Source organism: Hemiscyllium ocellatum, chromosome 8 (genome assembly GCF_020745735.1).
Source record: "Hemiscyllium ocellatum isolate sHemOce1 chromosome 8, sHemOce1.pat.X.cur, whole genome shotgun sequence".
Classification (NCBI taxonomy): Eukaryota; Metazoa; Chordata; class Chondrichthyes; order Orectolobiformes; family Hemiscylliidae; genus Hemiscyllium; species Hemiscyllium ocellatum.
In genome coordinates this window covers 39,186,373-39,213,192 of record NC_083408.1, presented here as the reverse complement: position 1 = coordinate 39,213,192, position 26,820 = coordinate 39,186,373, and the positions used below count along the sequence as shown (strand labels likewise).

At 39.2% G+C, this 26,820-nt stretch overlaps 1 protein-coding gene across 1 annotated transcript; it reads right to left on the bottom strand.

The window, feature by feature from the left end:
• Positions 1 to 216: 216 nt before the first annotated feature.
• Positions 217 to 26,820, bottom strand: synj2bp (synaptojanin 2 binding protein). The gene is made up of 5 exons (XM_060828948.1): positions 26,725 to 26,820; positions 17,622 to 17,859; positions 8,681 to 8,817; positions 6,497 to 6,592; positions 217 to 4,056 (listed from the first exon to the last, which is right to left on the bottom strand). Exons 1-5 carry the CDS (start codon positions 26,818 to 26,820, stop codon positions 3,940 to 3,942), a joined length of 684 nt encoding a protein of 227 aa, XP_060684931.1. The 3' UTR covers positions 217 to 3,939.

The window sequence follows — 26,820 nt, the reverse complement described above, 5'->3', positions numbered from 1 at the left end:
AATCCAGAACATAGCTTAGCATGGAAGTGACATGATCTGAAGCATTCTGGGCAGGAGATATTATCACATTGTTAGTGTTTCTAATTAAACATCTGTGTCATTACAAAAATATTTGGGGGTTGTATGCAATTTTCACCAGTTTGAAAAAGTTCTAACAGACGATAGCATAATTCACTTCAAATGAATAAATAAATTAAAATTCTTTTGAAAAGAGTCAATATTTAACAAGTAGCTTTATGAATAGCATTACAATAAGTTCTATTTCAAACATTTCCGGTACAGGAATTGTATATAAATAAATTTGAATGTGGACATTTATTTTACAGCAATTTTCACCAAGCAACTACTTAAACTGTAGTGACAGTTAGACCTTCATAACATGCTCATTAACATTAGCTTTGTCATAAAAGACCATTTTTTGAATCATTACACAGTTTTTAAAGTTATTTAGCAGCATTTCAGGCCAACCAAGTTACTATGTAAAAATCAAACTCTAGGATCGAAATGACCATTGATTGCACACCCATTAAAATGGTCAATTCTGGCAGTTTATTTTTATCTTCAAAGAAAAAGTTATTATATTGAAACAGATATTAAAACATCGTTAAACAGAAAATTCTTCATTACTAAAAGGACACATGTGGCATTTGTCCAACTGTAGGCACTGGGTCTAGGAAAACAGTTTCAGCACAGTTGATGTGTACAGATGCAGCAATGGTAGCATGAAAGAAACATCTACATTTGAGATAAAGTTATCAATGATCTGGTGCACCAAATGAAGATTTACATACCAATATATAGCCTATATTAGCACAATATTGGAAGGTACAGTGGTGAAACATAAATTGCCATTTATGTGGCTATTGCTAAACCCTTGAGTTCACACAAATTGAGGATTAAATTGGTGATGAAATACCTCTGTTAAATGACATTTACATGAACATTATTATAAGTTTTAAATATTTTTAGCAGATCTATTATGGATTTTCTTGTGAGGTATATTAGTTTAATAGCAGATTTATACATTTATTTTCCAAATTCAGTTATCGATTTAGTGTGTGCAACCAAAACATTATTTTTATCGTCAGAACAATTCTTGAAAGCCAATTCTTGAGGACCTTACAGGGTTACAAACAAGCTTTATGATAAAATGAAAATAACAGAATCTTGGATAATAAAAAGGATCAAGAACAAACAAAGCTAATACCAATTATGAGGGATGTACTGCTACTATAATGTTTAGTGTCCCATGTTTACTGAGCATAAACGTCTATAAACCTATATAGTACACATATATCCCTGCCTAAACATTCATGGTTGGCAAATTATTAAATAACAAAAGCTTCCGTACAGAAGCAGGTAATAGTTCAGCTAGATGTTAAGACATTTTAATTAGGTCAAGGTTTAGAATTTAACGATAGGCTCCAAATGTTCAAAGTAGCTAATACAGAGGGTCACCTACAAATATATGAAATACTAATTTGAATTTATAATCAGATTTCTATAGATGGGACCCTATTTACTGCCAAGATAAACTTTATATTGAAGTACTCCTTTACTTAAGAGACGTATGAGCAGCATATTCTAACCCTATCACAAGATGTGCAGGGTTTAACTTGAAAATGTTTCTGCATGAGCCCTTAACATTACTACCGATGAAGTTCTTTAAGAATTCCAGTGGAAATGAGACATATTTTCTTTAAATATAAGAAGCAAAACTTTGCTATTTGATTTGCTATTCAAACCACATGAATTGAGTAGAGATGTGGAGATAACTTGAATTTTCTCCTTTGAATAACCCAAAGCAATATACATTCTATTGGTCTAATATATACAATCCCACAAATCTCTGCAGGTGGTGTGGTACTAACATGTCAACCAAATTTGGGTTAAAGCATAAAAAAAAGCACAGCCCCAATTATGTATTTGGTACAATATTTGCTTTTTTTTAAAAAAAACATAAAAATAGATTTGTTATTAAACAGGCTTCAAATGAAAAAACACAAAAGAAATTAGATTGAAGGCTTGTGATCACCTTACGTGAATGTACTCTGGGAAAGTATTGATATGTCGGTATACCATTGCCTGTGACCTTATCAACAAGAGGCAACGGTTAAATCAGTTTTGCCTATTTTCAAACATGCCTGCTCGAGGGGATTAATGCTCAAACAAAGCAAAGCACATTATCTATTTTATTCCCTTTCAGGATTGTTGAATCACCAAAAGGAAAGGGAAAAGAATGTATACTTCTGCTGAGACTATTTGTCAGTTACCTGCCACAAAGTAGCCATATGTTTTTCGCAAATACACTTCTACTTTAATCAATGATTAGTGCACTGCCAATGCTAGCATTTAAGTATTAAAATGATTGGGAAGGAAAAGACAGCGAAAGCACACATCATTTTTGTGGGCGACAGGCAGTCTGAACAGGGGTCACGTAATCGTTGGTGACACCTGCAGACAAAGGACAGATATTATTATTCAGCAGTTACGCAGATTATTCAAAAAAACTGATAGAATGAATTTATTTGCCAAATGCTATTATTCAATTAGTTGGCAACAAGTCTCACAGTTTCTTTCAACTGGAACAGTAGGTCAGTGAGCCCCAAAGACTTATCCACAATTTTCACCATTGCTTGGTGATCAGCCAGCTGAAGTGATGTGACTCAAGCAGGGTTAGCAACTGTATTAGCCTATGGTAACATTTGACAAGTAGTATATCCAGTAGCCCAAGGACCTGCACCAGAGTAATCATCTGAAGCACTACACATATAATTAACTGTCAGCAGATAAACATTTATATGCTGAAAGAGACACATAGTTTTAAAGTTATGGAATGCTCATGTTTATATGCAGAACTAGTTTCTTAGGGATTTGTCCAACTCTTGTACTTAAGAACACTGCGAAGGAAGCATACTAGGGCAACAAGACATCTAAATTGTAATATAATATAGAAAAGATAAAAACCTTTTATACGAAAATTAACCAAGTTAAAAGTATTCCATTCCACAAAAGATCACATTAAAACTTGCCAATTAGGTGACACTTATTGTACCCAAAATTACAAAAAATTATTTGATTTTAATACAAAGGCTGTAGTGAAAATTAAGAATGACAGAAAACAAAACAAGTATCATAGCATACTGTAAACTCTCATACTGGCATCTGCCAACAGTTGAGTCCATGTTTTCATGTGCTTTGTCTAAAAAAGCCGAGTTAAAAAAATTACAAAGGTATCTTTGATTGTACACTGTTGTAATGACTATGGAAATTTGCTAAGTGAAATACTATACCATTATTTTGTCCATACTTATTGTATGTTTTAAACTGTTCAATCACATTTTGAGAAATGAGATTTCATCTGAACAAAATAATGCAGGCATTACATTTGCCAACAGATTTCTCAACTGTTTGTGGACAGTACTTACAAAAGCAGCTGTTGATAGACATTAACAGTCTCAATGTTGATTATTAATCTGAATTCTAAACACTATCCACTCCAGTGTATAAGAGAACACACATGCAGTTTGTTGAATTTTCTAAAAATTTAACTTAATTTTTCCAAGTCATATAACTTTGAAATCGTTACTTGATTGATTACTCCTGCAGAATCTTCCAAGTGTCTTTACAAAAATTTCAAGCACATAGGTTACACTGTCATTCATGTTTATGTCTTAAAATTTATGGTAGATGTTTAATTGTCTGTTACAAAAATAAATTACATCCAGGAGATAAAAGGAAGCAGTTGCAAGGTAATAAACTGGCAACTTATTATCTGTGGTCTATAAATGACTCAGCCATTCTGTACGTATTCCCTTTACAATCCTATAATAGTTAACAAATGTCAGTTAACATCTGGCTAGCCACTCAACCAGCAGCAAATATTGAGTATTAAACATTATTGCCCTACAGGAAAAGACATCAGTTTTTTTTTCATTTTTATAACCTATGACGATATTTCATGTATACAACCATTGCCAACACTGATATACCCAGCGCTGTCAGTACTAGTGATGAGAAACCAGAGATGTGGATTTGGTTATTCTTGGATTTTATCTGAAAGAAAACATTAAATATATTACTGGATTGTAATGAAACATCAAAATATTTAAACTGTACTTTGAAGTGTTCAAAATACTATCCATATTTCCGAGACTTCAGTTTTATCACCATTTTGGGTGCTCACATACTGATTATTTCCCATTAGCTTCTGAACTCTCAGCAATCTGTAACAATGAAAACACTGTCCTGTACCATTAATCTTAAAAAGTTGATTTCAAAAATACTTGTGTTTTTTCTAAAACATAAAGGCCAAGGTAAGCTTTAATTTGCCTTCAATACATTTTCACTGACCACTTGTGAAGTTGTTTATTGTTTTTTCTGTTGCCCAGGCCACATTTGAGCGATTTGGTTGATAAACAGATTTTGCCAGTGGATCTGGATTATCCGCTGGGAGTAAATCTAATGCAACTCTTTTGCTTTCATCTGCTTGTTGTACTGTTTGTTTCCAATTGGTTGCTACAAAATTTCTAATGACATTATAGCAGAAACTCACAATCAGCTACACTTGGTTATTTAGGAATTTAGGAAGATTTTCTCATCTAAAATGTATTTACAGTGGCATTGTTAAATATCTGAACTGGGAAAAAAAAAGACCAGCTAGCAAGAACAATGGCTCATTGGTTAGCATTGCTGCCTCACAGCACTGAGGACATGGGTTCGATTCCCACCTCGAAATTCTATCAATCTGAGCTGTGAATACACACAACTGAGCATCCACAGTTGTCTAGAATAAGGATTGCAAGATTTCACAGGGCCTCAAGCAATAAAATTTCTCTTGATCACATGCCTAAAGGGACACCCATTACTCAGATCACAGAATCCTAGAATCCCTACAGTGTGGAAACAGGCCATTTGGCCCAACAAGTCCACACCAACCCTCCGAAAAGCATCCCACCCAGGCCCATTTCCCTAACTAATGCACCTAACCTATGCATTCCTGAACACTCTGGCAATTTAGCATGGCCAATTCACCCAACCTAAGCTTTGGACTGTAGGAGGAAACCAACGCAAACACAGGGAGAATGTGCAAACTCCACACAGACAGTCGCCCAAGGGCGGCATGGTGGCACAGTGGTTAGCACTGCTGCCTCACAGCGCCAGGGACCTGGGTTCAATTCCCGCCTCAGGCGACTGTGTGGAGTTTGCACGTTCTCCCCGTGTCTGCGTGGGTTTCCTCCGGGTGCTCCGGTTTCCTCCCACAGTCCAAAGATGTGCGGGTCAGGTGAATTGGCCATGCTAAATTGCCCGTAGTGTTAGGTAAGGGGTATATGTAGGGGTATGGGTGGGTTGCGCTTCGGTGGGTCGGTGTGGACTAGTTGGGCCGAAGGGCCTGTTTCCACACTGTAAGTAATCTCAAGGCTGGAATCAAACTCAGATCCTTGGCGCTGTGAGGCAGCAGTGCTAACCACTGAGGCACCGATAGGACCCTTCGTTCTGCATTCTCTACTAAGGTGTCTCAGAATATTACTGTGTGCCATAAACTCATTCTTCTAAACTCCAAGGGAATATCTACTCAACTGAATTCTTCCTCATTAGATTTTTAATTATATCTATATGAATCAAATATTGACACATATACATACAGTTATGTTGTAGACATGGTGGGTGAACTGCCTTTCTTCTGCACTGTAAGCATTGTGATTCTACGACACTGATCTCAATGGCACTTTCCAAGACCTTGCATTTCATGGAATCCCTACAGTGTGGAATCAGGCCATTCAGCCCAGAGTCCATATTGACCCTGCAAAGAGCACCCTACCCAGGCCACTACTCCATCCCTGTAACTCTGCATTTCCCTTGGCTAATCCACCTTGACTACACGTCGCTGGACACTACGTGCAATTTCAGTAGCCAGTCCATCTAACCCTCTCACCTTTGGACAGTGGGAGAAGACTTGAGCACCCAGAGAAAGCCCATGCAGGCCTGGGGAGAATGTGCAAACTCCACATAGACAATGGAGCCAAAGTTCCACCGGCAGCAATGAGATCATTATCAGAGATAATGCGTTTTAGTGATTTTGGTTAAGAGATAAATATTTAACAGGAGAGATGTCCTCACTTTCACTTGAGGTGCAATGGGATCTTTATATCTCAGTCAATTTAGTATCACATTTGAAAGAGGGCACATACGGCTGTCTATCAGTGTTCAGTGACTGAGCTAGAACTTGTATCTGTGGTCCTCTGACTCAACAGACATGTGTACTATCACTCACTATGCCAAGGTGGACAGCAAGGGCCATTCAATAACTCATGTGTTATTACATATATTATTTTCTTAGACAAGTGGTACTTAAGATAGAGGATTCAAAACAATATCAACACATCGAAAAGAATTGCCAAAAAAATTAAATGCCATTTGTTTCTTGCAAGAAGTAGAACCAAGAAACTCCTGATGGAATCAGAGAGTAGAAATTGGGGCAACATACAGACTTTACCTTTTTTAAGACTAGTAGTGTCACCTCGTCACCTGCATTTCGAAATATTTCCACTGCTTCCTGATGAGTCAAGTTGCAGAGCTCTCGCCCATTGATCTAAATGACAGAGGAAATTTATTTTAAAAGGATACTGGTTTATACAAAGTTGTGATGGTGGTAAATATGTCTAATACAGCACAGCAAACTGCATAATCTTAAAGTCAAAAGATTACTTATCTTCTATTGGAACACTTACTGGAGCCATTCAATCATTCCCACAGGGAAACCAACTTCAATTGTGTATTTACAAAGGAGGTAGATCAGTAACATTTAATTTGGTATTCTGCTATAAAGGTGTTCCTAAGTTCAATTTAGTCAATGATGAGTCTGTATGGGAACAGAATCATTCCCACTTCTGAATGTTATCCAGTGAAACATATGATGAGTGCTGCTATAAAGTACATCACAATCAAAACATCAACCAATATTTAAAATCATCAATTGAACACAGTAACTAAGGTCAGTATTATTGGCAAAGAACCCTCCCCCAAGCTACAAACAAATAATCACAATGTGGTAACAGCACAGGGCACCATACAGCCCACTGTGCTCAGCCAAGTGTCTGTAAAAGAATCTTAATTAGTCTTACTCATCTGCTGTTTGCCTTTAGGCCTGCAGTTTCTCTCATTTCAGGTGCATGTCCAATTCCTGCCTGAAAGCCCTCATTGTGTCTGCCTTCATCATACCCTCTGATCGTGCATTTCAAAACTTAACCACTCACTGCATAAAAATGTTTTCTTCATTTTGCTGTTGGCCCTTTTCGAATTCAGTTTATAGCGATGCTTTCTAGTTCTTCAGCCCTTCAGCAAAGGAAATTGTTTATATCTATTCTGCCTAGATCATTTATGATTTTGAACACTTCTTTCATATCTCCTTTCAATCTTTTCTTTAGAAACAGCAACCTTAACTTGTGTAAGATAATCATGTAGCTCAAATTCCTTATCATTGAAACTAATCCTAGACAGTTTTTCTGCATCCTCTCTGAATTCTACATATCCTTTTTAACACCCACTGCCCTGAATCAGACAATTTTCCAGTTATGCCAGAACCTGAGTTTTAACTTCTCTTATAACTTCTTTGCTTTCATTTCGAAAGCTAAGAATCTAATTGCTCTTTTAAACCATTTTCTAAACTACCTTAAGTGATGTGTGCACTTATGCTCCTGGATTGCTCTGTTCCTGCACTCCTTTCAAAATTGTATCCTTTATCTTATCTTGCCTCTCCTTGCTTTACCTACCAAAATGTACGACTTCAATCTTATTTGAATAAAGTTTCATGTGCAACGTGGCTGCATTCCATTTCATGTCTATCAATATTCTTCAGAGCTCACAATACTTCCTAGTTGTATGTCATCTACAACTTTTACAATTATGCCCTGTACACCCAAATCTCATCAATATACATCAAGAAATCAGTGGCCCTAGTACAAATCCCAGTTTGCCTTCACCAGTCCAAACAAAAATGGATCATTACTCAATTTCATGTCACTTGCCAATTTTCATATCCATGCTACCACTCTCCTTTTATACCACTGGCTACAATTTTACTCCAAAGTTAATTCAGCAAGGACCTTTTGAAGCCCATACAGTGTATAAATTGGAAAGTAAAAAATGGCCGTCATAAAGACAAATCGCCCAGCAGCACAAGCTGCAACTAGTGGACCTACTCAAGAAAGAGCAAAATCCACAGAACGCTAACCCGACAGCTGTCACTAACTTCAGTATATAAAAGGAGCTGTGACAGTGGAGAATTGTGAAATTAAAAAATGACAATGGAGACATTCCACCTTTAAGTATCCTTCCAAAAATACAGCTGTATCATTCCATGATTCATGGCAGATAATTCATGTTTCTGTTTCATTTCACTTCTTTAACTGAAAGGCACCACCACAAACCTCTTCTCTCTTACTGCAGGACTTCTGAGTTAGTTAGTACATCAGGTAAAACAGATTACATAGGGGTGAGGAGCAGGATTTTTGAATTTACACCAAATAGAATATTGGATGAGTCAGTCTTTATAGACCTTGTCCATGAAACTAATGGCAAGAAAATAAAGGTGGGAGTGTAAAGACCTACTGATCTAATATGACACACTTTAAACCACTCCTCAACAAAGAACTCAAAATAAACATGTTGGATGCCTTACTGCTAAGATTTGGTCTTGCTCCTTTAAACGTCCATCAAGAGCTGCAGGTCCATCTTCTTTAATTTTGGTAACATAGATTGCAGAATCATTACAAAAGTGCCGGTGGTCAGTTCCTCCGATAATATTGAATCCCAACCCTACATAAGAAACAAAGGACACAGACAAACCTGGTCACAAGTGGGATAAAGCTTGTTCAAACATCTGCCAATGACTATTAAACTACAAATTCCTCAAATAAATTGAATATTTGCAATAAACTCCATTTCTTCAACAAAACATTCACCCAACGATAGCGCTTTGAGCAACTTTAAACAGTGCATATGTATTGTAGAGATGGGTTAGATCAATTCCAGAGTTTGATGAACAAATAAAGGTCTTGTTGGAAATAATGAGCAATAATGCAATATCCCACTTCTGATTTTTAATCAAAATGGAGCAGTTTTCATGCTCTGCATTTATTGAGAATAAACTGTAAAGTGCCTCAGTGGATGTGAGATATTGTTACTCCAGCTTGCATTGGGTTTCACAGCAACACTGGAGCAGGCTAGGATTAAAATGGTGGCACGAGAGTTCAACAGTCTGTTTGAAATAGCAAGCAACTAGATTAGATTGCTGGATTCATTCTTATAGACAGAGCGGAGGTATTCCACAAAGCAGTCACTCAGTCTGTGTTTGATCTTGCCAATATGAAGGAAACTGTACCGTGAGTACAGAAATGCTTCACCATTTAGCTAACAGCTTAGATTTCACTGAGCTGAATGAACAGGGCAAATAACTTAAAATTAGATTAATTCTTGAGAAATAGTAACAAATATGAGGAAGTATAAATTAGCAGGTGAATTTAGTCTCAAATCAGGAAAAGAACAAGGATTAAAAAGCAAACTTAAAGGAAAGAGACTTACATATATATATATATTTAATTATTTTTCATAATCACAGGAAATCTCAAAGCCCTTTACAGCCAATTAAATACTTTTAAGTGCAGATAACTTAAAATTAGATTAATTGAAATGCAGAAAATATGGCAACCTATTGGCACACAGCAAGCTCACACAAACAGCAATGCAAAAATGCCCACAAATTTGCGATGTGGACTGAGGTATAAGTACTGGGACAGAACATTGGGATAACTCCCCTGATCTTCCTTAAAATATTATAGAAGTTTTTACATTCACTTGAGGGCAGAGAAAGCCTTGATATAACATCACATCCCAAAGACTGCACCTCTGACAATGATGATGCCTCCATACAATCAGTTATAATTTTGAATGCTCGAGTCTGGAATGGGACATGTGTCATAGCTGAAAATAAATAAGCAAAAAATAAAGTCTTAAACATGTTATGTTAAAATTTCAAACAAACAATTAAAACATGAAGGAATGAGACACCACACTTGTGTATTTAATTTTTAATGCCGGGGTTGGTAGCACAAATTGACAATTATCACACCATTAAAAAGAGTAGTGTGTGCACAATGGAAAGACTCAACTTGACCGTCACTTTGATTTGCATCTACTGTGCAAACACAGCAACTTCACAACATTCAAATATCAATGAAGCAGATAGCAAAATGTCTTTCGTTAAAATAACAGCACAGCAGCATAACTTAAACACAGCAACTTTTGGACTGTGGCATTTAATTGCACTGCAGCCTGCTAGCTAAGGCTACTGCAACCATTTACACACTAATTGCTAGTGAAATAATTCCACAGAAGTCAGTATCCCATCACTTAGTCACCCTTTATTGACATGTGCATAGTACTTGACACTTGACTGGCTCCTCCCAGAGTGACCAGAACCTCCGGCACTGCAGTTTATATATTTCAGCCAGGACTCCCTGATTAACCTAGGTTAACAGCCTTAGTCAGGGAACTCATTCTATGAACCACCTGGCTGACCTCATTACAATCACTACAGCCAGCACTGCTAACCTTATCACTAATTTAATAGGAAAATCTGAGCTAAAATGCATGGTAATTAATACTCAATTTCCTATTTCAATTCATTTTAAAAATGTATGGACATGCAAAGTGATTGCAAACTAAATATTGCACAAACATTAGGCTACGTAAGTAAACATGCATATCCAGAGAATATAGTGTTGAGCAGATTTCTTAATGGAAACCACAATTGCTAAACAAATGCAATTTCTCTAAATAACAGCAGCAGATAACGCAAACTGCATTCTTTACAGACAGACATGGTTTTACATATTTGGTGTGCCTTATTTTCACAATGCTCTTTGTTGGAAATATTTTACAATGCGCACAATCTTGAAGAACCAACTGATATCAATTCAACTGCAACAATTCAAAGAATAACCTCCTGTGGTCCAACAGTCTCTCTAAACAGACTCTTCACAATCTAAATTGCCATTTTAATTCAAACAATTCACACACTCACTTACAGAAGTGTACTTTTAGCAAAGCTCTGTAGTTTTGAATTTAATATTTCAACATCTCCCATGAAAAATTTAACATCTGAATAGAATGAGATGCCACACAGTTTAAATTGCTCACTGCTGGGTTAGACAGTTTGATCAGCACTGCGTAACAATTATCCTGTTATTGGAAAAGTACTTGCATTTGATTACAAAGGCTTAACTTTCTATGCCAAGTCTAATATCCAATTAGTGTGTGAATCAAACATGTTCTTAACATTGGCTGGAGAGATGGCTCTTGGACAAGAAAAACAGCAGAATGGCTTCAATCAACCAGTAATTTCTAGAGATGAACAACACAGAGCAGGTTGTATATTAATAATAGCCTGTCATTAACATACTGTTATGTGCCCAGCAAGATTCAGCCTCAGTAATACAGTCTGCCTTAAGGAAAACAGTTAAACTTCTTTAGCAAAATATACTTCACACCTGTTACTCTACAAAACAATATATCATCTAAATACATAATTCTCCAATTCCTCTTAAATGTTTCAATTGAATCTGCCTTCACCACACTTTGAAGCAGTGCATCTCTAATCTGAACCATTCAATTTTTGTCAAAAAGTTTTTCTTTTAATTTTGCTTCTTTTGCACATCATTTTGAAATTGTGCCCTCTCAGTTTTGATCCTTTTATAAGCAGGACCAGTTTCGCCCCAACTAGTCAATCCAGGTGATTTTGAAAACTTCTATACATCTCCTCTTCGCTACTTCTCTGCAAAAAAGAACAGTCCCAAACTCACTCATCTATCTTTATAGCTGAAGTGTCTAACCCACAGAACCATTCTTATAAATCACTTCTGCACTCGCTCCAATACGCTGACATGCTTAAAGTAACATGTGCCCTTCCCTCCTCAGTTTACCATGCTCCCAAACTTGTTATCTTTAACAAACTTTCAAATGGTCCTGTACACATCAAGAGATAAACCACAAACTTATGAGGATAAGAAAGGGTAAAAAGTGAGGTCTGCAGATGCTGGAGATCAGAGCTGAAAATGTGTTGCTGGTTAAAGCACAGTAGGTTAGGCAGCATCCAAGGAACAGGAAATTCGACGTTTCGGGCCAGAGTCCTGATGAAGGGCTCTGGCCCGAAACGTCGAATTTCCTGTTCCTTGGATGCTGCCTAACCTGCTGTGCTTTAACCAGGATAAGAAAGGGCCCAATTCTGACCTTGGGGAACTCCACTCAAACTTTTTCTCAAGTCTGAAAAATATCCATTGACCATTTCTATTTCTTACCATTAAGCCAATTTTCTATACAGATCGCTATTGTCCTTTTTATTCTATGAGCTATAACTATTCTCAGATGTCTGCTGCATGGCACTGTATTGAACACTTGCTGGAAGTTCATGAAGACCATATCAACAGTACTATCCTCACTGACCTTTATTATATTTATTCAAAATACTCCAGCAAATTACTCAATTTCCTCAATAACATCAATGCTGACTCTTCCTAGTCAACTCATGCTTTTTCCACATGACTGTTAATTCTATCCTGACTAATTGTTCAAGGAACCATCCCCATCACTGACGCTAAGCTAACTGCGATTGTTGGGCTTATTTTTTCCCCATTTCCCACACTATAAATCCTCTACATAAACTACACTGTGCAAGATGTAATTCCCAGTCCTGAATTTTCTGGAGCCATGTCTCAGTCATCCTTACATTGGCTTCCTTCTGATGCTGCAGCTCCTCTTCCACAGACACTGTGTAAATTGTGCTGGATACTTTAACTCTTTTAAAAGGGTTCTCACTTTTCAACATTAATATGCAGTTCAACAACATGAATTGGGAAAAGATAATGCAGAACTCAATTCTGATGGGTTTTTGCATATCGATTCTCATTCTTCTATGTATTTTGCAACTTTAGTGTTTTCCTATTGGTTTGTGTCTTTTCGTATTTTCCATTTTTGCTGCTGTGAGAATTCTTCAGCTATGAATATTAAGAGAACAGGTGCAGTAATAAGAATGTGAAAGGAAATTCTAAGAGACACATGGGGGAAGAAAAATGGAACAGGTAGATCAAAGCTCTATAGGCCTGTTGCCTGTTGCCTGGTTATAGCAGACGAGGGTAAAGGACCCCGGAGGTGATCATGTGAGGGGTGATAGATGAGATCACAAGGGATTTTAAAAGAGTTAACAATATAAAAGGTGAAAAAAAGTGGAAACTTGGCAAGCTGCTGCAATTGTATTTCTACAAGTCGAGCCAGCTCTAACTGGATGGAAAACCTAGCATGCAAACACAAGGAAAATCCTGACATCCCCCATCTTTCAAAACAAATGCATAGGCAATCTTGGAAAATGGGGGTGTCAAGGTATGATTAAAGTGTTCATTTTAATTTACTATTAGGAATTCAACTGTGACCTATAACAAATGCTTCCAGAAGCAGTCTAGCTGTAAACCAAATGAGACAATGAGTTATCAACATCTGTTTGGGTTTCATTATGTAAATTAAAGTACTTGCTCAACGTTACATATTTCTGACTGTAATGATTCAGCTATTACTCCATCAGGATAAAAATGGGTGCAAGAGTTCAGCTCAATTATCACAACTTGAATTATGCACTTGTTTTCTTTCAAAAAACCGCTTCTTAAATAAATATACAAATAGCAATTAACATACATATGACACATCCCTTGCAGAAATATAAACATCTTCTATACATTAACACAAAGCTTAACAGCTGGCCGGTGTTCCCATAATGTATGTGTACTGTATCTGACTTTATTCATTTAAAGATACCAGTTTATCACTGAACCAAACTATAAAGAAAGTATTTGCCAATTCAAAAGATGACAATTATTTCTAATATTTCTGACAATAATTTATTATTTGGGAAATACCAACATTGATTAAAATAGAATGGATAAACAATATTATGGGACTATCACCCAAGCATCAACTGTGAAAATGACAAATTGAAAACAGTTCTCCATAGGTATGCAAATTAACCAAAGTTTTGATGCAACCCAGTTGAGCATTCATATTTCCCACTATTCAAAATGAATTTCAAGTGTTTTTATTCCTCACTGTCAAAATCATTTGCTTTTCTGTGATTCAGTTGATGTAAATTGCTTGAAACCTGATCACTTATCTAAGAGGTTAATGACACAAATTAAACAGTGCAATGTTAAAATTACCCAAGTATGTATATGAATTAGAACAAAAAATAAATTAAAATGAAAATCTCCATCATCAAGATATATCTCATAGATTTAGACCAAAAGATTTTGTACAATACAGTGCAAAATCCATACAATTTCATGGAATGCAATTGCCCTTGAACTGAACAGCCAACCACACTTTTAAGAATTCAAACAAGAAGAATCAAACATGTTGCCGAGAGTCTGAAGTCAGACACAGGTGTGACAAGTTTGGATGCTGGATTTCCTTCTCAAAAGGATGTCATTGAATCATGAGTTTTTATGGCAATTGACTAGCTATGAATTCCAGATCTTTCATTACTCAAATGAATTTCATTAATTAATTGAATTCAAATTCTACCACTTTCCACAGTGGGATTCAAACCAGTGAACCACTGGATTACAAAACATTACCGCTATGTTACCACCTCAATGCGATAGTGCACAGCATTCTAAAAAAAAGGGGCCCACATAAAGTACTATAAAGAATAGAGTTATGATTATGTATGAGGAAGGTATGTGAAATGTTGCAGATGATAATGCTTTAAAATGCTAGAATTTGCATCAGTATTCCACACACTACTGAGGTTGAGTGCTTTCATTTCCCACATGTTACCTTTCCAATGTGGAGGACTATTTGTACAGTATTGTATGGATTTTATGTTATTCACCTGATTTAGAATGCAGAATGAATTCCACATGACTAAAACTATGAATACAGAAATGCAATGAAGGTCAATCTATTCTTTTGTTTTGTATCTTTTCTCGTGGTTCTTTTGCCCCTTTTCCCACCCTGTTCTGCTTTATTCCATTAACATTGTGTATCAGTAATATTCAGACCTTCAGTGTTCTCTCCTGATTGACACTTCAAACATTTTGATTTTTTTTCACATTTCTAGCTTCTGCAACATTCCTCTTTGTTGTTAAACATAGAGCTTATATCTATATATCATGTTGAGGAATCCCAAATGCTTCACAGGTAATGAAGTCTATGCGAGTTTTGGAACTGAGATTCCACAAATCCGAGATTCCACAAATGGTACTTGTTCAAGAGAAGGCCTAGGAATTATGCTGCTTGCTCTGGTAGCTACCAGGCAAGTTCAAAAACAATATACAGTAATACAAAACTGAATACTGCATTGCAATGTATGAAGCAAATAGTTCTCTATTATTTTCAAGAGTTATTTGCAGTCATAAAATCAAGTTTGCACAGGTGGAGACCTCAACATACCTTTTTCTCCTAATAAACCCCTTTTCAGACACATTAATTAAACTGTGCATAGTTATCACTCAAGAGCATGAAATATTTTGGAAGTAATTAAGTTTTAGAACAATCACATGGTTGCACTGGTTCACAAATGCTTTTGCATTTTGTGATAAGTTTAAGCAGAAACCTGCAGAACTGAAAGTAGAAACTCTTGACTGTAGTGCATTCTCATTTAGGAGAGGTGGTGGCCTAGTGGTGGACTGAACTGTAAATGCAGAGATCGAGACTATGTTCTAGGGACTTGGGTTCAAATCCTGCCATGATAGGTGGTGAATTTAAATTCAATAAAAATTTGGGATGAAGAGTCTAGTGATGACCATGAATCCATTGTCGATTGTCAGAAAAATCCATCTGATTCATTAATTTTCTTCAGGGAAGGAAACTATCATTGTTATCTGGTCTTGCCTACAGGTGACTCCAGCCCTATAGCAACTGTCCTCTGAATCACAGAATCCCTACAGTGTGGAAACATACCCTTCGGCACGGCAAGTCCACACCAACCCTCCAAAGAGTACCCACCCAGAGTCATTCCCCTTTTACCTACATTTACACCTGACTAATGCACCTAGCTTACACATCCCTGAACACTATGGGCAATTTAGCATGGCCAATTCACCTAACCTGCACATCTTTAGATTGTGGGGGGAAACTGGAGCACCCAGAGGAAACCCACGCAGAGAATGTGCAAACTGTGGTCAGCACAGCTGAGTTGGAGCGAAGGGTCTGTTTCCGTGCTGCACAGCTCTATGACTCTACGCACACAGACAGTCACCTGGGGCTGGAATTGAACAAGTGTCCCTGGCACTGTGAGGCAGCAGAGTTAACCACTGAGCCACCGTGTGCCCATGGATGGGCTATACATGCTAGCCTAGTCAGCGATGCCATCATTCTGTGAATGAGTGAATAAAACAAAATTCTCACCACCGCACCTAAATTTCTCCCTGTGCTTGGTCAGTTGATTAAATCAATTGTTTTCCAGCATTCATAGTGCTTTAATTCAACCAAACACTTTGCAAACAAACAACTAATGTTCACACATCACCTGTCAGTTAGTAGAACATCCCAAGGCATATCAAAGAAACGTCAATACAAACAAAAATTGATAGTGAAACTCATTAGGAGATATTAACACAGGTGGGAGGTGGGTTTCAAGGAGTATCATAAAACAGACGTGCAGTGGAATTGAGGCTTAGGAAGGGAATTCCAGAGCTTCAGTTTTTCACAGCTAAAGGCACAGCCATAGAGAGTTAACTGCTTTAAAATCAGGAATGACTGAGACCAGAATTGGAGGAACACAGCTATCCCAGACAATTGTAAAGTTGATGAAAAAAGGCAAGACTAGAGAGAGAGAGAGATCTTAAAGTATGATTGAGAATTTGAAAATCAAGACATTACACAAGAGGGAAATAAGCTCAAGAAGGATGTGATTTGATGAGGAAAGGAGTTAATGAACTGCTCAGACATGGCATGAGCTGCTGATGTCCTGGGAACAAAGTTCCAGATGGGTTTACGTTAAGGCAGAAGTGGAGGATTGGGGCCCGGGTACAAGTGCATCAGCTTGATAAATGACATGGGACAGGAGTCCCAAGTGACAACAGAACTCGCCACTCCACTCTCCTCCCTTACTTCCCCCCTCACAAGTCTTCCCAATTCTTCCCCTCCCTCCTATACCACTCCCCACTCTCCACCTCTCCTAACATTCCCAATTTATTCCCCAAGCTCCACCCCCTCCCCAACCCCAAGCTCCACCCCCTCCCCAAGCTCCACCTCCCCAACCTCAAGCTCCACCTCCTCTCCAAGCTCCACCTCAACTCCTCCCCCTTCCCCAAGCTCCACCCACTCAACTCCCCATGCTCCGCCCCGTCCTCACGCTCCACCTTCTCCCCTCACGGTCCGCTCCCGCGCTAAACTCCCAACCCCACCCACTTCGCCTTGCTCCACGCCCCACCTTCTCTGACGCTCCACCCTTAACCTCACGCTCCACTCCCTTCGCCTCGCACCACCCCCTCCCCCCACAGTCCTCCACCGCCCCCATGCTCCAATCTCCATCCCTCACTCTCTCCGATGTTCCTTACCCTAATTAACTGTACCTGAAGGGCCTCGCTTGAGGCGGATTTCCTGTGTGACGGTGACGTGAGAGGCGGGGTTCATGGTGCCGGAGGCCAGGCCAGGCCCGTGTCCTGGTCCGTTGCTCCAGGCGCCGCGAGCCCTCACGGCCTCAGGGATCCCGAGGGCTTCCCGCGCATGCGCGCCCTGGCCTGCTGGGTGGGGCCAGGGCGCGTGTGGATTAACGCATGCGCACACTCGAAGCCCGGTGCAGGGCGTGGCCTCCCAGTGGGCGGAGTCAGTATGGGATCATGTGACCAGAGCTCAGGGCAGAATATCATCTGTTGATCCATATTAACCTTATTCACGAAATATTCCATCTTAACAAAGGACTGCAGCAATGAACATTATAGGTGCAGCCCTCTGACCCAACATCTTTTCCTGGGCTTCCTCCTACCTTAGAAAAATAATCCATCTGCCAACTCATGAAAATCTACTAGCCACCCAGAAGGAAACACCAGTCAGAGAGTCATAGCTTCAAATAACACGTGTTGGTCCAACTTGTTTTGTGTACTTCAAAACAGTGTTCCAGTACAATTAATCTGTTCACTTGTTTCCTTGTGTTTCCATTCCAATGGGCCAAATGGCCTGCTTCCACACTGTAGGGATTCCAAGGGAGAAACTGAGGACTGCAGATGCTGGAGATCAGAGTCGAGAATATGCCCAAAATGTCGATTCTCCTGCTCCTCGGATGCTGCCTGATCTGCTGTGCTTTTCCAGCACCACACTCTCAACTGTAGGGATTCTATGGTCTGGTTGTTTGAACCCACCGCTAGCTCCAACTCATTTGCCACTCTGCCACGACCCAGTCAGCCGACTTATTCCCCTCAAGTAAACAAAACTCCGAAATTAAGGATCCCGTTTACTGAATGTGGAACTCCCAGATCAGAACCAGTACCATTATTTTCAAGTTTTACTGGTTTTGTAACTTTCATCTCAGAGCTCCACTTGGTGAACTTTCCTGAACAACATCTGACAGCAGACATTCTTTGGGAATGGGAAATGCAAGAAGTTATGAACAAATTCCTATTGACAAGCCTCATCTGTCGACGTGCATGCTTTGACCACGGTGCCTGTTCAGTTGACCTCCAGCACTGGGCCAAATACAAAACTCAATTGTCATATTTACAGTTACACAAGCAGTGCTGTAAATTAGTTAGAAATGTCCCTCCACGGACTGAGTGACTGATTAACAACTTACACTCAACAATGAGGAGGCAATATGGATATTGTCATGACTACCAGGCTTATCCACTAGGTGGTCAAAGGCACTGTAGTTTGATATGTAGCTTGTGACAAACAGTATTGAATCCAAAACAGATCCTTGCAGTACACTACTAGTAAGTGAACTCCAGGGTGAACATTTCCCATCAAGCACCACCCTCTGTCTTTGTACAGCTAGTCAATTTCTGATCCAAACCACTAAATCACCCTAAATCCCATGCCTCTGTATTTTTTGTAATAGCCTACTGTGGGGAATCTTATCAAACATCTTACTGAAATCCATATACACCATATCAACCACTTTACCCTTATCCACCTGTTTGGTCACCTCAAAAAACTCAACAAGGATTAGAGGCATGACTTGCCCTTCACAAAACCATGTTGACTATCCCTAATCAATTTATTCCTTTATAGATGATTATACATCATAGCTCTTATAATCCTTTCAACACCTTACCCACAACTGAAGTAAGGCTCACTGGTCTATAATTACCAGGGTTGTCTCTACTCTCCTTGTACAAGGGGACAACATTTTCTATCCTCCAGACATTTGGCACTATTCCTGTAGACAATGATGACATGAAGATCAAAGCCATGGGTTCTGCAATCTCCCCCCTAAATTCATAGAGAACTCTAGAATACATCCCATCTAGACCAGGGGACCTATCTATTTTCACAATTTCCAGAATTGCTAACATCTCGTCCTTATGAACTTCAATCCCATCTAGTCTAATAGCCAGTATCTCAGTATTCTCCTTGTCAGCATTGTCTTTTTCATGTGTGAATACTGATAAATATTATTCATTTAATGTCTCCAATATCTCTTCAGACTCCATGTACAACTTCCCACTACTGTCCTTGACTGGCCCTAACTACTCTAGTCATTCTTTTATTCCTGATATGTCTTTAGAAAGCTGTTGGGTTTTCCTTGATCCTACTAGCCAAACACTTCTCATGTCCCCTCCGGACTCTTCTTCACTCTCTCTTGTCCTTTCTGGCTAACGTATGTCTCTCAAGCACCCTAGCTGAGCCTTCATGCTTTATCTTTACATAGGGCTCCTTTTTCTTCATGACAAGAGATTCAACTTCTTTATAAACCTCAGTTCTCTCACTCGACCTAACACTCTCTCTCTCACACTTTGGTCTAACATACGAGGAACGGCTGAGGATCCTGGGATTGTATTCATTGGAGTTTAGAAGATTAAGGGGAGACTTAATAGAGACGTACAAGATAATACATGGCTTGGAACGGGTGGACGCTAGGAAATTTTTTCTGTTTGGCGAGGAGACTAGGACCCGTGGACACAGCCTTAAAATTCGAGGGGGTCAATTCAGAACAGAAATGCGGAGACATTTCTTCAGCCAGAGAGTGGTGGGCCTGTGGAATTCGTTGCCGCAGAGTGCAGTGGAGGCTGGGACGCTAAATGTCTTCAAGGCAGAGATTGATAGATTCTTGATGTCTCGAGGAATTAAGGGCTATGGGGAGAATGCGGGTAAGTGGAGTTGAAATGCCCATCAGCCATGATTGAATAGCGGAGTGGACTCGATGGGCCAAATGGCCTTACTTCCACTCCTATGTCTTATGATATTATGGACCACTTCCTCCATGCCTGACAGGTACATACTTATCAAGGATATGCAGTAGCTGTTCCTTGAACAAGCTCCACATTCCAATTATGCCCATCCCCTGCAGTTTTGCTCCCCATCCAATGCATCCTAAATCTTGCCTAATGGCCTCATAATTTCCTTTTCCTCCACTATAACTTTTGCCGTGCGGTATATACCTATTCCTTTCCATCGCTAAAGTAAACATAACCAAATTTTGGTCACTATCGCCAAAGTTCTCACCTGCCTCCAAATCTAAAACCTGGCCACGTTCCAAGACCCAGTACCAAATCCAAAGTGGCTTCACCTCTTGTTGGGGCCTGTCTACATACTGTGCCAGGAAACCCTCCTGCACACATTGGACAAAGACTGACCCATCTAAAGTACTCAAACTATAGTGTTTCCAGTCAATATTTGGAAAGTTAAAGTCATCCATAACGACTACCCTGTTTCTTTTTCCCCTATCCAGAACCACCTTTGGAATCCTTTCCTCTACATCTCTGGAACTTTTCAGAGGCCTATGGAAATCTCCCAACAGCATGACCTCACCTTTCCTGTTTCTAACCTCAGCCCATAACTAACTCAGTAGATGAGTCCTCATCAAACTTCCTTTCTGCTACCATAATACTGTCCTTGACTAACGATGCCACACCTCTGCCTCTTTTGCCACCTTCCCTGATCTTACTGAAACTTCTAAATCCCAGAACCTGCAACAACCATTCCTGTCCCTTTTCCACCCATGTCTCAGAAATGGCCACAACATCGAAGTCCCAGGTACCAACCCATGCTGCAAGTTCACCCACCTTATTCTGGATGCTCCTGGGGTTGAAGTAGACACACTTTAAACCATTGTTCTGCCGGCCGGTACCCTCCCGCAACCTTGAAACCTTATTCATGACCTCACTACTGTCAACCTTCTGTACACTGGAGCTACAATTCAGGTTCCCATCCACCTGCTGAATTAGTTTAAACCCTCCTGAAGAGCATTAGCGAAGTTATTGGTACCCATCTGGTTGAGGTGTAGGCCATCCAGTTTGTAGAGGTCCCATCTACTCCAGAATGAGCCCCAATTATTCAGGTATCTGAATCACTCCCTCCTACATCATCCCTGTAGCCATGAGGTCAACTGCTCTCTTCCTCACTCCTCGCCTCGTGAGCATGCGGCAGTCTGTTTGTTCTAGCTCTAAACTTCCACTCTGGCTTCATGAATTTCTGCCTTACATCCCCATCCCTTTGCCTTCCTATTGTCGTTGGTGCCTATGTTGACTATGACTTGGGGCTGCTTCCCCTCCCCTTAAGAATCCCAAAAACAAGATCCGAGACATCACAGACCGTAGCACCTGGGAGGCAACACACCAACCACAGGTCTCTCTCGTTCCCACAGAATCTCCTAGCTGTCCCCAATGACTAATGCTTTAATTCTCTCCCCCGTTCCCTTTCCATTCCCTGACTGTAACCCATTCACCTTTTTCCTGTACCTGAGGTGTGACTACCCCCCTGTAACTTCTCTCAATTATCCCTCAGCCTCCAGAATGATTCGAAGTTCATCCATCTCCAGCTCCAGTCTCATAATACGGTTTCCGAGGAGCTAGTTGGGTGCACTTCCTGCAGATGAAGTCAGTGGGGACACTAGTGATGACCCTCACCTCCCATATTCTACAGGAGGAACATTCAACTGCCCTACCATCTATTCCCATTGTTCTGAATTCCCAAACAGACTATATAAAAAAAATTAGTAACCTTACCAAATCGGTAAGAGGACCTTTGGTTAGAGGAGCGATGGATGGGAGACACTACCTAAATAGTGTCACGGTAAAGCAACCACCCAAATATATTACCTCATTTACTCTTACAGGTGAGATCAACAAGAGATCCAGAGATTCCCAGATAGGATACTGCAAGCACAGCCAGCAATATAGATGTATTAAAGATGTCATCTGACTAAAACATAGTGTTGTACTTGATTTAGAACAACATGGTCAATATGGTGAAGGATGTACTTCTCCAGGAGAAACATGAAGGCACTCAGGAATGGAGATGAAAGCTCATTTACTCATAGACATCCTCAAAGATATTGAAGGAATGGTTTAGACATGCACGAATGCCAGAAACACACCAGTAGAAAAAGATGATTGATTTTGAAGTACAACCGAACCATGGCATACTGGGAGAGCTAACTTATTTATATACAATCTAGAAAACTAACTTACAGTTGTAGATCACTACTTCAAGTTCCCTTTTATTTGAAAGGTAAATGATTTGAATGCAGCCTCAGCATTGTAAGACTTGCTCACTGAGCAAGGGATTCCTTAAAGAATAATACATGTCAATGGAAGCCTACTCACCTTCAGGTAATTTCAGGAATTTGGAAAACACTATGGATTCCACATCATCACCTCATCATTAGGTTACCCAAGGGGGCAAGGATTTACATGAAACTTGTCCAGACAGTCTAGAGATATTCATAAAATGCAAAGAGGCAAGGGAAGGCCCAGAGTTTGCCCCATTGTTACTCGAAACTGCACCTCGAGACTGAAATGAAATTGCCTGCAGTGCTGTTGAAGGGGGGAAAGTACAACAACTTTGCCAATTTGGATACACCACCCATTCCCTCCCCCCCCCACCTCCAAGTGACGTGAAGGGAGTAAGACAAAAACTAATTAAAGAACAGGTATAAGGAGCCTAACATTCCCAAACATGTTAAAGCCCTGCCTGATCTCTTGAAAGGACAACTGTATGTGTACAGGATCTAATCTTCAAAACCAGAAACCCAGCAAAAGTTAACAACAAAGCTCAGAGTCGAGGGTTAGACTTCATTAAGAGCAAAAATAGTAAGAAAATTAAAATAAATAGATTCCATGTTTGACCTGTGCCTGAGTTCAAAAAGCTAAAATATCACCAATCACAACCCCTACAATGACCGTGACAAAATGGACAAGATAGGCTGTGCAATGTGTCAACTTGCTAATGAGAACGATGAATGCCAAATTTACAAGATGGACATAATGTAAGTTATGAATACTACTTTTAGAACCCAAGTTGTAACAGACTCTGAAAGCTTAACATTTCTTTATAATAAGAAATCAATTGGTAATTTTTATGTTTTGGGAAAATTAATAATTGGATCAGTTAATTGATTCTAGACACTCAAAGTTTGGGAGAAGATTTGTAGCTCGGGTGCTCCTTGTTGTGATTCTGTTCGCCGAGCTGGGAATTTGTGTTGCAGACGTTTCGTCCCCTGTCTAACTGACATCCTCAGTGTTTGGGAGCCTCCTGTGAAGCGCTTCTGTGATGTTTGATCTTTCCTCCGGCATTTATAGTGATTTGTATCTGCCGCTTCCGGTTGTCAGTTCCAGCTGTTCGCTGCAGTGGTCAGTATATTGGGTCCAAGTCGATGTGCTTATTGATTGAATCTGTGGATGAGTGCCATGCCAATATACCGGCCACTGCAGCGGACAGCTGGAACTGACAACTGGAAGCGGCAGCTACAAATCACTATCAATGCTGGAGGAAAGATCACAGAAGCACTTCACAGGAGGCTCCTAAACACTGAGGATGTCACCTAGACAGGGGACGAAACGTCTGATTCTAGAAATTTTATATGTATATTTTTAATGATAAAGGGATGTTATATTGTTTTTTGCAAGAGCATGGGACTGATTCTAATGTGATTATATATTCTAGGATGCCAAATTTCACTGATGCACTGCAGTTGTGTGCCTAGTGACCGTGTATCAGTCCATGGGGAGTGGCATGAAATGTACTCAATAAAGCAGATGCATTTTGAGTCTCAAGTGTAGTTATTTCTAACATCAAGAACCAGCAGATATAACATTCAACTTAAGTTTTTACAAATAAAAAAATCCTACTTCCCTGCTTTGTAAAACTTCATTCTAAATACTATTCCACCAAGAGAAACATTGAATAATAAATCTTTTAACACTAGCGTCCTAATTTTGAAAAGGATTATGTCATCACACTGTTCCTTCCTGAGAACTTGTAATTAACTAATTTAAGTTATCTGCATTCAGCACTCTGATATCTTTTGATTAAATTTATTATCTAAATTGACTGCGGCTTTACGGCTCATCTTAATTTGGGAATAATGAGCTTTCACTCTTGCTCAATGTGTTCTGATTTGACTAGTAAGTTAAATATGTGATCTCAGACACCCCCACATGCCAAGCAGGTGACTTTTGGAGGATCAAGTGTTATGAAACAGGGTACCCCCCCCACCCCCCACACCCCCACCCCCCGTTAATTTAAACCTGCAACACAGAAATGATTTAATCTGTGTTGTAATCTGTTAAAATTCAAGAGGCAAAGAACTATCCCAAAGGTCACTATTTAAAGTAAAAATTAACAACTTTAGTTTTTTAAAGTCTAACGGAGAACAATTAACTAACAACTGTTTACAACTCATTTCTCTAACCTATCTTGTACTTTCCCCTCTGCAATACTAGTCCGATAAAACCCCTGATTAACACGTACCAAAAAATTCATATTTCAAAACCATGTAGCTGTTGAATCTTCGCTTTGTATCTTCCTCTATCTTCTTCTCTTCTTCTTTTGGATTTCTGTTTCACAGGTCAATGATAGATAAAGGTACCTTTAAGAGAGCTATTCTACAGACAGTCTGCATATGTTGGTGGTTTGGCAGTTCTCCTCCAACTGTTCAATTGTTTTTGGTTTCATACCTGAAAGCATTGGTTTGTTTCATTGGTGTTAATATTGTCAAAATACTAAATTCAAACTTCATTGGAGTTTGGTATTTTGGGGCATAATTTAAACTGATTGACCAAATTTGAATTTGTTTTTGTCTCATAGCAGCCCAAGTACTACTAGTTGATGGACCAAATGTTACATTGTAAGTTCTCCAGCAGTCTGTGTGCTTGCTAAGTCCTTCAATTCTGTTAAAGGTAGAGTACACCTTGCACCTTCATAACAGGAGTCAGTACATACTTTGGATGTGTGAACACTCTCTACAGTGCCTCAACTTCACCTTTGTGCCTTTTAAAATGAACTTTCACCATTTTAGTCAGTTACAAATCAGAGATGTCCCCAAGTCATTTGGAATCTTTGACCTTTTCAGAGTTGCTTTAAGCATTTAAGGTATAAACATGATTATCTTGCATGTTTCTCCACTAATCTCTTTCTTTTCTTCTTCTAAGTCTTCAGAAGTAGACCTTCAACCAGTTATGGCTGGCGGGATACTACTCACATACCCTGTTTAAGCTGCACACAATTATAGAGTCCTTGGCAAATAGCCCCAACTAAGAAATTGGATTCAGCCTTTGTCTGAATAGCCAAAAATGATTTTTTTTTGGCAAGCAAGCTGTCAAATGGCTAGACCAATGAATAGTTAGCTGTTCCAACTACCTTTAAGACTTTTCTTTCAGCGTGAAGATCCAACATAGCTCAATGAAATGACCATTTGGCTCACACTTTAGATGGATGTTGAGGGTTTGAAATGCTGTGAGTTGCAAATGTTTAATGGGACTAGCAGATTGCTAACATCAATTCACTGTTTTGCAAGAGTTGACTGAATACCTGATGAACAGATGCTTAGCACCACAGATACTTCCACAGTGATTAAGACATACTGTACTTCTGGCTTCACCAATATTTGAAGGTTGCTTCTGTCCAATGCACATCTCTCCGACAGAAATACAATATTGCATCAGTCGCCCGAGGTTTAGCTATGGCTTGGTGTTTCTAAATCTTGAGCAGCCTATAGACTATGCAGTTGGAATGCTCTTTATAATCAGTAGGTGTCACCATTCATGTTTGCTGGTCATTTTCAAAGTCTGGTAAAGTTACAAATTCTGTAAGACTCACCCTCTTTAAGTCCTGCCTTCTGACCAATATCAAACATAGAACATAGAACATTTATAGAAAGAGGGTGCACAGAAAGGGGTGCAGATGGCCTTGGCAGAATGTTGAGATTAATATATTAAAACCTATTCAAATCTTTATTCAAAAACAGCATCTAACTTTCTTGTAAATAAATTAACAAATAATAACCATTCAATCAAATAGCAACAATTTTCTAGATATAGTATGCTAGATTAAATGTTTCAAGTAATGGACCTCATTTCAAAGAAATGCATTTCAAAAATATGGAAATTGTTTCAGGCTTATAATCCAATCAAGCTAACTGAACCTGGGATACACGAATGTGACCTGATCAATTAGGTTTACAGAATAATGTAACCACGTAATTCCTTTACAGTTCATATTACTTCATTATGGCAATACATGGTGCAGGCCTGGCCTATTCCGCAAGCTTGTGCCACTGCAGTCACCAGAGCCATTTTCCACTTCATCTGGATGTCGAAGATGGATCATGTCCAT

Excerpts from the sequence above, each read along its gene's own strand:
- synj2bp (XM_060828948.1), bottom strand. The coding sequence starts at position 26,820 with ATGGACATGATCCATCTTCGACATCCAGATGAAGTGGAAAATGGCTCT. Across the intron at positions 17,860-26,724 it reads ATAGGCCAGGCCTGCACCAT|GCCACGCCCTGCACCGGGCT; the intron begins GTATTGCCATAA and ends GCCCACTGGGAG. Across the intron at positions 8,818-17,621 it reads CCTCAAGCGAGGCCCTTCAG|GGTTGGGATTCAATATTATC; the intron begins GTACAGTTAATT and ends TTTCTTATGTAG.